Raw genomic sequence first — 15,523 nt, 5'->3', positions numbered from 1 at the left:
GGGCGTTCCCATTTCCACTCCCACCAAGCTTTGTTGTGATAACAAAAGTGCGATATACATTGCCAGCAATCACACCTTTCATGAGCGGACCAAGCATATCGAAATGGATTGCCATTATGTTCGAGACGAATATCTCAAAGGGACCATCACATTACCATATGTCACTTCAGAATATCAACTAGCTGACTTCTTCACCAAGGCGCTCCCAACTCCACGATTCATGTTTCTTCTTGGCAAACTTTCGGTCTTCTCCCCGTAAAGTTTGAGGGGGCATGTTAAATTATGTATATATAAATATATATATACATATACTTATATATATACATTTGTATATATATAAGTATATATATGTATATATGTATATATACATAATATATCTTTTTTTCTTCTTTTTTTCTTTTTATGTACAAACCAAAAACCTGATAGGGGTGTTTTGGTAAATCCACATGTATTTTTCTTTTTGCCTTTTTTTCCTTTTTTCTTTCTTTTCCCCTTTTCCTTTTACTTTTTCAGTTTGACTTTTAAAGGACCATAAGGGGCCCCACCAATCTAGTCGTTGGGGCCCCAACAGTCATATTTATGACCGTTGGGGCTCCCAACTACTAGAAGGGAGCCCCCTTTATGGTCCTCCTTTAAGCTCTCCTCCTCTATATATAGAGGAGGCTCCCCCTTGTAAATGTATTGGGTTTTCACCCTTCTCTTCCTTTCTTCAATAATATCCAACTTATGACTTTGAGTCATTTTTACTTTTGAAGAGTTTTGTTTGTGCACTTTTAGTGCTTGTGTTCTTGGCTCTAGTGGTCACTCTTAAAGAGTGTTTTTTTGCTGTATTGGTGCTTCTGCCTCTTTTCATTACACCTTTATGTACAAAAAGACTAAAAAAATCCTATATATACACGGACACTCTTCCTCAAACTTACGGTGTGATCGTCGAAAGTTTGCCTAACAAGAAATGAAACCTAGGAGAATGAAGGGTTTTAGTGAAAAAGTCTGCAAGCTGATATTCATATGACATGTGGTAGCAAAATCGCCTTCTTAAAAAATTCTTCTCTGACACAGTGGCAATCCATCTCGATGTGCTTAGTGCGCTCATAAAAAGTATGATTCCCAGAAATGTATATGGCACTTTTGTTATCGTAGCATATGAAATGTATGATTTCCATGTATGTCAGTAAACTCCTCAACCACACAATCTCTGATGTTGTGATGGTCATACCCTGATACTCAACTTTTGTAGATGACAGAGACGTCTTTTGTTGCTTTTGCATTTCCAAGACATCAGTAAATCTCCTACAAAAACACAGAAACCAATGGTTGAGCGTCTATCATTAGGATTTCCTCCCAAGACAGAGTCAAAATATGCAATTAATTCAAGAGGAGAGGAAGGAGATAACAATAATCCTTTGTTAACAGAATTTCTTAAATATCTAACAATACGCATAACAACACTCATATGAATTGAGGTAGGAGAGTGCTGAAATTGACTAGCAGTGTGAACTGCATGAGATATCTCTAGTCTGGTGATGGTCAAGTATGTCAAGGCATCGATCATCTGTCGATATGAAGTGGGGTCGTTCAATAGAGTTTCATTATCAATCTTCATCTTTCATTGATAACTTCGGGTATTTATACTCTCTTCTCGTTAGTTAGGCTGGACCTGTCAATAATCTCAATAGCAAACTTACATTGAGTTAACAAATATTCTCGAGGAGAATAAGCTACTTAAATCCCCCAAAAAAATCTAAGAAAACCTAAATAAGTCATTTCAAAATTTTGTTTAAATACATGCTTAATATGATTTACTCTTTGTTTATCTCCTCTTGATATGTACATGTCATCAACATAAAAGAGCAAAACCACAATACCTGTAGCAGATTTCTTAACAAACAAAACAGTGTCATTATAACATGAAAGATATCCAAGACTAGTCATAACAGAACTAAAGTGATCATATCAGGCCTTCTGTGCTTGTTTGAGACCATACAAGGCCTTTTTAAGATGAAGAACCTTTCATCTCAAAATGTCATACCCAGGTGGTGGATTCATATATACTTCTTCCTTCAATTCTCCATTAAGCAAGGCATTTTTTACATCCATTTGGTAGATAGGTCATTTCCTTATAGCAGCCACACTTATAAGTGTTCTAACAATGGTCATTCTAGCGACAAAGGCAAAGGTTTCATCGTAATCTATCTCATATTCATGTGAGTACCTTTTATCTACTAGTCTAGCTTTATGTTTGTCCAATGTTTCATCACTTTTGGTTTTAACCTTGAAGACCCATCTACATCCTATGGATTTCTTCTTAGGTGGTAAGGTGGTCAATTCCCAAGTTTTAGATCTTTCTAAAGCTATTTTTTTTGCACATGGCATTTTGTCATTCTACACAGTTTTTAGCTTGATTATATGAGTGGTTCAAAATAGAAAAAAAGTTTTGCTAGACAGGCTTTATATTGAGAGGCAAGGGATTCATATGTCACAAATCTATCAGGTTTTTTATGTTATCTTTCAGAGTGCCTAATATTTCAAGTGTTTTGGGCTTCTAGGTTGGAATATTTTTCTAAAGCATTGGGATGATAGTTATCTTGTCTTCTTATATATTGAATAATTTGAGATTGATTTTGATGTCCACCACACTTAGTATGTATTTGAGGTTCATCAACTTGAATTTTTTTTAATATCAAATCAATATCATTCATAGAATCCAATTCTAAGAATATATATTCATCTTCTCTCTTAGGCACATTTTTATCAAAAAAACTTTCCTTTTCTAAAAAAGTAACATTTATTGAAATATATAATTTATCATTCTTAAGATCATAGCATCGAAATCCTTTTTTACTCTCACTATACCCAAGAAAAACACAGGGAATTGCTCTTGGAGATAACTTGTCATTTTTGTTAGTTAACACAAAACACTTACATCCAAAGGTTCTCAATCCAAAATAATCAGGAAAAAATTCAAAAAAACATTCATGTGGAGTTGCATTTTGAAGTTTTGATGATGGAAGCCGATTTAGAAGGTAAACTGCAATAAGGGATCCTTCAGCCTAAAAATATTTTGGAATACTTTTGGAGATGAGCAAGCTGATTGAAGTTTCTATTATATGTCTATGTTTGTGTTCGGCTAATCCATTTTGTTAGGGTGTGTTTGCATAAGACCTTTGGTATAAGAGTCCATTGGATTCTAAGTAACTTTTGAAATCATTTGACATGTACACTCCCACTGAATCAAAACGAAAGATGGATATGTTTGTCTTAAATAGATTTGTAACCAATTTGTGAAAAGTTTTAAAATTTTTAAAGACTATTTTTGTGCCTAAGAAAGTAAATCCATGTATAACGAGTATAGTCATCCACAAAAATGACATAATATATGTATCCACCTTTAAACTTTACTGAGGTCAGGCCCTAAACATCAAAATGTATTAACTCAAGAGGTTTCGAAGAAAAAAAGGTCTTCTCTTGATAAGGAATGGATTTCATCTTTGCAAGTATACAATCAGTATAATGGATTTTTTATTGCAAAAAAATCTCAAATGAAATACATTTGACAGTTTAGTAATGCTAGGGTGACCTAGTCTTTGATGCCACAAAATCAAATCCAATTTTTGTATATTGAGACAAAAAGGTTTCTTTTGAATAATTAGTTGATCCATGAAGTAGAGATCTCCTTCTCTATGGCTTTCCCCAACCTGCTTCCCTAACTGGAGATCCTATATTGAGCAATGGTCAGATGTAAAGGAGACACTACAACCTTGATCAGTGATTTGAGAAACCAAAAGTAAGCTTAAATTGAGATTTGGAATAATTTTGATTTTTAGAATACAAAAATTTAAAGATTTTTCAAAATTTTCAATTCCTTTAACATCAAGAGAGGTTTCATCCGCAATGAAAACATTTTTCTACTTAAATCAATAATATGATCGGTAAGCATGGAACCATTATAGGTCATATGAAATGAAGCACCAGAGTCTAGGAATCTTACCAGGGGGGTGATGAAGTGGAGACGGCGACTCCAGTTATGGAGGAACCCTTGAGGAGAGGTTGCAAAGCTTTCATCAATTGAAATAGCGACATGTTCCCAATAGATTTGCTTGAGTTTTCTTTGTCAACTTAAGAAGTACCAACCGAAGCGATATTCCTTTTCTCTTCAACTTTAAATTCCAGACAATATGGCTTGATATATCCCAATTCTCCACAATTGTAACAAACAATTTTCTTTTTTCCATCTCCTTTTCTCTCAAAAGACCATGGTTTTCCAAAGTTATTCTTGTAGAAATGTGGAGGTTTATATGTATGAGAATTATCACCCGTTCTCGAAACGGCTAAAACATTATCCTTGAACTCTTTTGCTTTTGTTTGGGATTTTAACCTCATTTTTTTCATGCGTACTTAGGCCCAAACTTCATGAATACGTAGAAGTTCTTCTTGCTTTCTATGGAGGATGTTGCTCCTCATTTACTCAAATTCAAGCCGTAGACCCTTCATAAATTGGAAATTTTGTTCATTCAAAATTTGTTTTTTTCTTTGTTGGGCATCATTTGAGGTTTCCCAAATAGGTTCCATTTTTGTCATTTGATCCCACAACCTTTTTAGAGTCCCATAGTACTCTCTTGCACTCTTTTCTCCTTGTTTGCAAGTGTGACGGCATCATTTTGAGTATAAGATTCTTTAATAAAGAGCCAAGATTCATTGGCTCTTTCTTTGTTGGGCATCATTTGAGGTTTCTCAAATAGGTTTCATTTTTGCCATTTGATCCCACAACCTTTTTAGAGTCCCATAGTACTCTCTTGCACTCTTTTCTCCTTGTTTGCAAGTGTGACTTTTGTCTTGCAACTCCCATTTATACGCGGCATCATTTTGAGTATAAGTTTCTTTAATAAAGAGCCAAGCTTCATTGGCTCTTTCAAATTCCAATATGTTCTCACATGTATCCTCACTCATACTTCCCATAAACAAGGAAAGTACCTTGGCATGTCCAATTTCTCATTCTTTCATAGCTTTCTGATAGTCTAAGAGAGAATTTTCTTTCTCTTCTCCTTTAAGGACTTCTTTAGTAGTTTCATTCTTTTCGGTAGAAGTCTTTACGAGAGTAGGTTGAGGTTTCATTGAGGAACCATTTACATATTCCCACAAGTCATTTTCGATTAGGATTCTTTTGATGGCGGTGGCCCATAAGTTATAGTTATTGTCATCAAACTTAATAGGGACCACCGTCACCACCTCCTTATCAGCCATTGAAAAGAGAAGAAAGAAAACTAATATATAGAGAGAGAGCCAAAAAGAGTGAGAGGTACTTAGTTTGGCAATGCTCCTCACTTTAATATGACGAAACTCTTCCAATCTTCAAAGAATCAGCCACATGAGTATCAATCTTGAAGTGAGGTTATAGGCACACTTCCCAAGGTTATCCTTGTTCTTCTTGATCTCCCATGAGTATCTTGAATGCCTCAATAACATCAATAGAGAACCAAGGCCCGGATACCATGTAATGAAATACAAAAGAGATTCAAATGTCACTTATGGACATACACAATCACAATGACCACTAATGGGTCAATTACATGAACACAAAAGTCACGCAAATCAGCCACTACAGGGCACACAATACACATAAAAATGTAAAATGTTATTGAGAAAATGCTCTAAGAAAAAGCATACATGGCGTGGGGTTTCTGTTAAAATGTATCTCCTCCTAAAATCGTTGATGTAAATATAAATATATATACTTATATACTTAGAGATACATATACATATAATATTTATATGTATATGTATCTCTATATATATAAGTATATATATTTATATATTATTTTCTTTTTGTTCACCCAATAAGGGTATTATTGTAAATTTCCTTTTTGCGCATATTCCAATAGGAATATGTTGTATCTTTTCTTTTTATTTTTTATCTTTTTTGTTTTTCATTTTTTATTTCTTTTCACCTTTTTCACAAAAGGTGCATTGGGGATCCCCCAATAGAGTCGTTGGGGGGTCCCCAACGGTCACAAAAGTGACCGTTGGGGGCTCCCCAACGACCCCTTTGGGAGCCCCTTTGCACCCTCTTCTTCTTGTATAAATAGGGGTGATCCCCTCTTGTTTTTCCTAAGCTTGAGAGTTTCAAGCATTCGGTTCCTTCTATAAAATACATGCCATTGTGCATGTTTATTGTTTTTACGCTTTTGCGTATTTGTTCAAGTGTTGTGAGAGTGCCTTCGTGCACATCTTTTCCATATTTTTTGTGCTCGTATGTGTATTGTCTTTTCATAGACAATTTTACATGGTATCAGAGCAAGGTTGATTATTGAAGATCGTGGGATTCTCCTTTTTTCGAGTGCCTCGAAAAACGTGCCTTCCGATCCTTGAAGATTGAAGTGGTGGATCTTTCTTCTCAAATATTTTAGAAGAATCTTGTGCAAAATTGGTGTTGGAAATATTGTGTTGGTACGCTTTTTTCTCTATCTCTCTTCTCTCTAATGGGCGAAAAAGAGTCTCATTTTGCTCTTGGTTTCAAATTAAATGGGTCCAACTATCATGTTTGGGCCGGAAATATGGAGGCTCATATAAAAGGAAAAGGCCTATGGGGATATGTTCTTGGCACAATTCCGGAACCGGAACCCAAGATTACCATAGTAAAAGAAGACGAAATCAAGATTCTTGAGGGAGAAGAAAGAACCAAAGCTCTTGAAGAATACTCCAAGAAACACGATGAATGGGAAATGAAGAATTTCAAGATTCTCTCATGGTTTTTCTCATCCGTAGAAACCAAGATTAATGCCAACATTATTAAATTCAAAAAGGCATCGGAAGCTTGGCATTATCTTGAAAAAATGTACACCTCAAGGGATCTCTCTCATAAGTATTACCTTCAAAAGAAGACTATCTCTCTCTCCCAAGGTGAAATGACGATTAGGGAATACTTTGCCGATCTTTCCTCTATTTGGGATGAGCTTGCAATGCTTGAACCAAAATGGAGTGGAGAGGCAATTGAGCTCCGTCATAAGCAACTTGAAGAAGATCGGTTCTTCAATTTCTTAAATGGGCTAAGGCCCGAATTTGAGCAAATAAGGTCATCTCTTCTCTCCTCTTTCACTCCCCCTTCTCTTGAAGATGTTCTCACCAAGTTAAGTGGTGAAGAGACTCGTATGAATTTATGTAAACAAGGACCAAATGTCCTTGCGGTCCCTTGTAATATTGAAGAACATAGTGAGGTCAATGTCGTATCAAGACCCGGAAACAATGTAAAAACCTATCGTCCTCCTCATTTTAAATTCCAAAATCAAGGTGAAAATGGTGGTCAAAGAGGAAGAAGGGACTATAGCAAAACTATTTGTCATTTTTGTAAAGAACCGGGACACATCAAACCCGTATGTCCTAAATGGAAGAAACTTCTAGCTATGGCTACCACTGGTGTACCACAGAAGGATGAGGCATCTTCAAGTGGGACTCTTTCTATAAATCAAATAGTGGAAGCCCTTCAACCTCTCCTCAAGAGATCTACCTCCGGTGCGGCCGTATCCACTTCTTCTCCTCCAGGTAAAATCTCTTGGCTTTTGGACTCTGGTGCATCTTTTCATATGTCCCCAAACTTTTTGTCACTTTCCGATTATTTGAAAAACCGTTCCCCATCTTATGTCTCCACTGCTGATGGAACCTCCCTTGAAATTAAAGGAATAGGTAATTTTGAAACTCAAGAGTTTTCTATTCCAAAAATCAGATTTATACCTAAACTTAACTTAAACCTCCTCTCTGTTTCTCAACTCACGGACCATGGTTGTGATATTAAATTTTCTTGTGACAAATGCTTAATACAGGATCGCCAGTCCGGGAAATTGATTGGGGAAGGCTTTAGAAGAGGAGATCTATACTATATAGAATCTCTTCAAGTTCCAAAAGTTTTGTGTAATGTTGCCCGACATAAGGATATAAATGTATGGCACAAAAGACTTGGTCATCCTAATATCACCAAGTTATCATATTTACATTTTGCAAAAGACCTATGTAAAAGCTCTTTTTCTTGTAATGACTGCATTCTCGGAAAAATGCGCAGCTTACCTTTTGAGCAAAGAACTATGTTCTCTTCCAAAACTTTCGAAATTGTTCACTCAGATGTTTGGGGACCCGCACCTGTTGTTTCAAAAGGAGGTTTTTCTTATTATGTAATATTTGTGGATGACTTTTTCCGTTACTCGTGGATATATTTTCTTAAGTTTAAACATGAAGTGTTTTCATGTTTTAAAAATTTTCACTCAATGATTAAGAATCAATTCAATAGCAACATAAAGATTTTTAGAAGTGACTCTGGGAAAGAATATCTCTCCAATCAATTTAAGGTATATCTTGAGGATCACGGTATTATTCACCAAAGGTCTTGTCCTAAAACACCTCAACATAATGGGTTGGCTGAAAGAAAACATAGGCACATTATTGAGACCACTAGGACTCTTCTTATATCTCAAAATATTCCTAAAAACTTTTGGGCCGAAGCAGCCCTTGCTTCTGTTTATTTAATAAATCGTCTACCATCTAGGTTATTAGGTAAAATATCTCCTTTTGAGATATTACATAAGCTTGAACCTGATTATAATAGGTTAAGGGTCTTCGGATGTAAGTGTTTCATACTTACGGATAAGAATGACAAGCTTTCACCCAAGGCTATCCCTTGTGCTTTTCTTGGTTATTCCGAAACTCAAAAAGGGTTTCGTTGTTACGATCTTCGAGAGGATAAGCTATATGTCTCTAGAAATGTAACCTTTTTAGAAAATGAGAGTGGTTTTGAAAAAAATGTTTCTCAACAAGAAAATTTTGATTACTCCTTATTCGACTTGTTATCTAGTAATGATGACATATCCAGTGATGATGATGTATCATTAAACCATGATGAGGAAAATGATGAAGATATTGGTGAACATAATGATCCAGAAAGTAGAGTTCCAAGTGAGCCTATTACCTACTCTCGTAGAAACCAAGACACCTTTAGAAGTGCTATTGATCAATATAGTGAGCTTTCCACTCCTCTTGACCATAGAAGATCTGAAAGAAATAGAAGACCACCTACTCGCTTTGTATCGTTTGATTCTTTTTCACCCCGATATAGGGCTTGTCTTAGTGCTATTCACTTTTATTTCGAACCAAGAAATTTTGCAGAAGCTAAAAAATGTATAGAATGGCAAGAAGCCATGCAAAGTGAACTTAATGCTCTTAAAAGGGCAGGAACTTGGGATTTTCAAACTCTACCTATAGGAAAGAAAACTATAGGCTGTCGATGGGTCTTTAAAGTTAAAACTAAGAGTGATGGTTCTTTAGAAAGGTATAAAGCTCGCTTAGTTGCTAAAGGGTATGGGCAAGAGTATGGAAATGATTACGAAGAAACCTTTGCCCCTGTAGCTCGGATGGTTACCGTTAGGTGTCTTATTACTATTGCATCTATTAAAAATTGAAACATTTTTCAAATGGATGTTAAAAATGTTTTTTTAAATGGTGATCTTAACGAAGAAGTATATATGGATGCCCCACCAGTCATGATAATTCCTAAGGATAAAGTTCTTCGTCTTCGTAAGGCTCTCTATGGCTTAAAGCAGGCCCCCAAAGCCTGGTATGATAGATTTACCAATGTAATGTTGGAAAATGGTTTTTCATCGTGTTATACTGACACTGCTTTGTTTACTACAAAATCTAATGCAGGGATTGTAATTTTATTACTTTACGTTGATGACATGTTAATAACAGGTGATGATGTTCAAGGAGTCAAGGGTATTAAGTCCGTCTTGACTTCAAAATTTGAGATGTCAGACTTAGGTTTTCTGACATATTTTCTTGGAATTGAGGTTGCCTATTCGCAACGTGGTTATTTTCTATCTCAATCTAAACTTGCCTGCGAGATTATTGACAGGTCAGGTATTTCTGATGACAAAGTATGCGAAACTCCTGAAGTTGTGGGAGCAAAAATGAAGATTGACGACGGTGTTCCTCTAACCGATCCTACTCCTTACAGGCAGTTGGTAGGGTCTTTAATGTATCTTAGCATTACTCGACCCGACTTGTCACATGCTATACACATCGCGAGTCAGTTTCAGCATGCTCCTACAACCATTCATATGAGTGCTGTGCTCCGCATCATCAGATATTTGAAGGGAACGGTAAATAAGGGAGTATTTCTATCATCTTCCTCTGAATTGAAATTGCTTGCTTATACTGACTCAGATTGGGGAGGTGACCCTAGTAACCGTCACTCCACCACTGGTTTCTGTGTTTTCTTAGGTGAGTCCTTGATCTCATGGCGATGCAAAAAGCAACAAAAGGTCTCCCTGTCATCCACTGAAGCCGAATATAGAGCCATGGCATCTACCACCATGGAAATTGTATGGATTCGAAGTCTTTTGGAAGATATGGGAGTGTTTATCAGAGAACCAACAAAGTTGTGCTGTGACAATAAAAGTGCAATTTATATTGCCAAGAATCACACCTTTCACGAGCGAACAAAGCATATAGAGATGGACTGTCATTATGTCAGAGAAGAATACTTGAAGAAGGTCATTGATCTACCATACGTAACGTCTGAGTATCAGCTTGCTGACTTCTTCACCAAAGCTCTATGTTCGCCCAGATTTCATTTCCTCCTTGGCAAACTTGCGGTTATCACACCGTAAGTTTGAGGGGGGGTGTTAAAATGTATCTCCTCCTAAAATCGTTGATGTAAATACAAATATATATACTTATATACTTAGAGATACATATACATATAATATTTATATGTATATGTATCTCTATATATATAAGTATATATATTTATATATTATTTTCTTTTTGTTCACCCAATAAGGGTATTATTGTAAATTTCCTTTTTGCGCATATTCCAATAGGAATATGTTGTATCTTTTCTTTTTATTTTTTATCTTTTTTGTTTTTCATTTTTTATTTCTTTTCACCTTTTTCACAAAAGGTGCATTGGGGATCCCCCAATAGAGTCGTTGGGGGGTCCCCAACGGTCACAAAAGTGACCGTTGGGGGCTCCCCAACGACTCCTTTGGGAGCCCCTTTGCACCCTCTTCTTCTTGTATAAATAGGGGTGATCTCCTCTTGTTTTTCCTAAGCTTGAGAGTCTCAAGCATTCGGTTCCTTCTATAAAATACATGCCATTGTGCATGTTTATTGTTTTTACGCTTTTGCGTATTTGTTCAAGTGTTGTGAGAGTGCCTTCGTGCACATCTTTTCCATATTTTTTGTGCTCGTATGTGTATTGTCTTTTCATAGACAATTTTACAGTTTCAACCCCTTTATATACACAAAGGAGACAAGAGAGTCGTTGGGACCTCCCCAACAGCTAGAAATGTAGCCGTTGGGGAGATCCCAATGGCTCTATGGTCAAAAGACCATCAAGCCCTTTCCTATTCTAACATTTACAAAAGTAGAAATAAAAAGAAAATAAAAATAGAAAAAGGGTGTACAATGACTATAAAACCCTTATGTACAAAAAGACTAAAATACCCCTATGTATATACATTGACAACAAGCACCACAAGTTTGTTCAACATTTTGTGGGAGCACTTGAAACATGGAATATGTTCTCCTAATCCATGTTTTACACATATATGCTGCCTTATAAGTGGTTTTTCATCACACCAAAGTTGTGTTGAGGTCTACAACAACCAGCATGTGGATTTGTGAATTTTTTTGACTCTTACAATTGGTACCCCATGATGATGGGAAATTTTGCACAAATCAATGAGAGAGAGAGAGTGTGTGTGTGTGTGAGAGAGAGAGAGCATCCCATGATGATGGGAAGCAGTTAGACCTGGTTTGATCATGGGCGCCTTCCTCATCCCCACTGACCGGTCAAGCTCTTGCAAATGAGATTGGAGGAGATTTGAACCCATGTGTCAAACCAGCTCCAACTCTTCCATCCCACCCTTATAGGATGCTCACATAGAAATAATTTCATGAACAAGAAAAGGTTTTACTCTATTACTTTGACATGTCATGTTTTCTTGTTGGATCATGTCATATTCTAGTGATCCTTATTGCAAGATATTTTATAAACAATACTTGCTAGAGGATCAGAAAATTTTTCCAACAAGTTAAACCTCCCATATCATTAATATATTATGAAATTAGTATCACATACATACTTAATGCAAGGTATCCAAGAACTCTTCTTTGACACTACAATAATCAATGGAATCAAGAAAATGATTGTGCCCCCATGTATTTGAAAAGCAAGCTCCCAGGCTACTGCAAGTGAAAAAGTGACACATTCTTTTTTCCCAGAAATCAGTTCACCTTTTTCCTAATTACTGAAACATATAACCTTGTACACATGATAGCGGAGTGTCATTGCCATTTTCTGATTTTATTGTCTTTCCATGTCACTACTGCTGAATTGCAGCATAAATAGTCAATGTAGGCATTTTTGCACACTACATGTTTGCTGACTAGATCAAAAAGCAAATTGCAACAAAACTTTCATCAGCCATCTTACACGTTAGAAGGTTGTATACTCATCGAACATGCAAGACAAGAAATTAAATAATGGACCAAGTAATATCATTGCTTAAATAAGTGGGCTGGCTAGCACTTACACCATAGTTGGGATGCTTCAAAATACTGGCTTCCAGGTGTTGAAGCCATGGGCATCTAGGTAGTGCCATATATACAGGTATTGTACACATTTAATCTATATTACAACTCTATGTATATATATATATATATACTCTACATTCTCTTGGTCATAATATGTTGAAGTTCCCTATTTGCTTTGTAGATTGTCTTCTTCATATTATATCAAAGTTCCCTAATTGCATGTAACACTCCCCTCCCCAACCCACACACAAAAAAAAATAAATGCTACCCTACAGCCTTCTCTTTTTTTTGGAAGAACCCACGATATACCGCACAGCCATATTATTATCCATGTGATGCAGGTTAAAACCAAAAGTCAAATGGTAGGTGATACAAAAAGTCCCTTGCAACTTATCCAAATGAATGACATAGTTTTATGATAAGAAATATGGCATGGAAACATGGAAAATATATGAAACCTTGATGATGCATCAATGAAGTCTTTGACAAGTTTGATGGTAGGATAGCAGCCTACCATGTAAAGTTGATAGGGCAGACATTTGAACGATGTCTTGCTGGCACAAAATCCATATGATCCATCAAGTTATCAATAATCACCAGAACATTGAAACATGCCACAGGATGGCGACCAATGTAGATTAGTAAGTTTCAAACCATGTTCAACCTGGCTTAATGTATCACATGAACCTGACACAAACTATATACTTTATGCATTGGGCCAAATCTTTAGGGCCAAAAGGTTCATCTAACAACAGGCTGGATTTAAGCTGGCCTGGTTGCACGTAAGCTCCCAGCAAAGATACATTTAGTGATCCTAGAAATCTCTTGCAGTGATATCTGTTCAAGAAGCATGAAGTAAGTTGAAGCTATTATGCCAGTATGCAGAAATAGATCCAAGTGGTTATGGATGGGAAAGCACATCATGATGATTACCCCAAGTCCGGTATAGATGCTCATTTGTCAGAATAGAATACTTACACTCTTGAAAGGCAACAATAAATCCCATTCAATTCAAGCATTCGGAGATATTGACCATTGACATTGTGATAATTATCTAGCTACCACTCCCGTGATAATATATTCTACAACTACTATTAAAGTCACTGGTTACTAAATAACATCTAAGCACAAGAGCTTTGTTTGAAGAAAAATCTGGAGCAACAAACTTCTTCAAAAAATATAACTGTGTGTTTGCAATCAACATCAATATCAGACTACTCAATAGACCAAAATGGTCGCCACAAATAAATGATAGCACAATATTGAATATCAAACCACCATGATGAGACAAACAACAAATAACCAGAGCAATTTAAGCAACACAAAGGATGCACAACAACAGACAGTCCATGTACCTTGTGCACTGGATACACCGAGTCATCACTGTCTTCACCAACGGACCAAGATTTTTATCAACGACAGATCTCTTCATTTCTGTGAAACGCCCACGATCAGATCCAAATGCCATAGACTGGTCCTGAAGATCACACTCTCCACCTTGATCACAGATAGGGCAGTCCAAAGGATGGTTCATCAAGAGGAACTCCATAACCCCTTCTCTCGCCTTCTTTGCAACAGGTGTATTCGTCTTGATTTTCATCCCTAAACCAACAAGTGAGGGAAAAAAAGAAGCCAGATAAATATCCAAATAACCTAAAAAAATCATTTACAAAAACAAGAAAACTGTGCAAATTTTCAATTCATCACTTTTATTGCTGTTTAGGATCAAAGGAGAATTTAATTATATATTGAGTTCCATCAAAGCAACCACTATCAAATCGGATAATGGATGTTAAGGCGACTTCAAATCCCTCGATTCCAAACACAATTCAGCAAACAACCAACATAACGACTACGCTGAATTCAACAAAAAAAAAGATAACTTTTTACTACCGATTTCTGGACTTCCATCACTCTAGAATAATAAGAGAAACCAATTATATAATCAAATCATTTAAGCAACACTCACAAAAATCTACCAACTCATGAGCAAACTCATAACAACCGAAGAACGAATCTGAAGCACGAAAATGAAATGCTGAAAACGCAATAAATTGCAACCTATTTCTAGAATTACCATCTCTTGGTGCATCAGTACCGAATTCGAGCACTCTAAGAGTGAGAAATCCTATCTTCCACCGGAAAAGAGCTCGGAAGAACCGAATTTACCAGGAAGCGCAGGCATCGCGCAGGAGGCGACCGGCTTCGGCGACTTCTCGACCTCAACCAAGCACATCCTGCAGTTTCCGGCGATCGAGAGCCGGTTGTGGTAGCAGAACCGGGGAATATCTACGCCGGCGACCTCGCACGCCTGCAGGACCGTCATCCCCTTGGGGATCTTCACCGGGTACCCGTCGACGAAGACCTCGATCGCGTCCTCCGGCCTCTCGAGCTGAACCCTAGCGCCGCCGACGGGCGTCCGCGGGGGAGGAGGGGGCGGGGAGACCGGCTGCTCCGCCGCGGCGGCGGCCGGTTCCGGCTTCTCGAGGGCGATGCTCGAGTGGAGGAGCCGGATTCCGGTGGCATGCTCCGGAGAGAAAACCCTAGAAGCGGGGTTGGGGAAGGGAGAGAATCGAGAGGAGAGGAGGGTCCTCGACCGCTGTATCGCTCGGATGCCCAGGCCCATCGCTCACCGATCGGGAGAAAACTCGACCGCTTTTTTTTTTCCTGATGGACGCGAACGATGGCGAGGGTTTATATAGTGGGTCGGGTATGGACTTCCTATTGCCGGGAAATTTAGCCGGAATCTGAGCTCCGGTGGCTGGCCCGACGGAGAAGGCGCGAGATTCGTTTCTCCTGCCCCCAAATTACCAAAATGTACATGGAGATGTAGAAAATGACAAAGCGGGGTATATTCTGGTCATAGTCTCGTAAAGGATGGATCGGTAGCCCGACCCGTGCCCGATTTGATAGGCTGGACAGGAGTAAAGTGAGTAAGAGTTGG

The 15,523-nt window shown here is 37.5% G+C and overlaps 1 protein-coding gene across 1 annotated transcript in view; it reads right to left on the bottom strand.

Annotated features, from left to right (window-relative positions):
- LOC149846650 (NADH dehydrogenase [ubiquinone] iron-sulfur protein 1, mitochondrial-like) overlaps positions 1-15,249 on the bottom strand; it is a 34,844-nt gene extending 19,595 nt beyond the window's left edge. The window contains exons 1-2 of the mRNA XM_089996473.1: positions 14,749-15,249; positions 13,935-14,181 (exon numbers count right to left, since the gene is read on the bottom strand). Of these exons, the coding sequence (XP_089852599.1) occupies positions 13,935-14,181; positions 14,749-15,205 (704 nt within the window). The 5' untranslated portion in view covers positions 15,206-15,249. The remainder of the gene's footprint in view (positions 1-13,934; positions 14,182-14,748) is intronic.
- Positions 15,250-15,523: the final 274 nt, after the last annotated feature.

Source organism: Nuphar pumila, chromosome 2 (genome assembly GCF_984573655.1).
Source record: "Nuphar pumila chromosome 2, dmNupPumi1.hap1.1, whole genome shotgun sequence".
In the NCBI taxonomy this organism is placed as follows: domain Eukaryota; kingdom Viridiplantae; phylum Streptophyta; class Magnoliopsida; order Nymphaeales; family Nymphaeaceae; genus Nuphar; species Nuphar pumila.
This window is presented reverse-complemented; position numbering and strand designations above follow the sequence as displayed.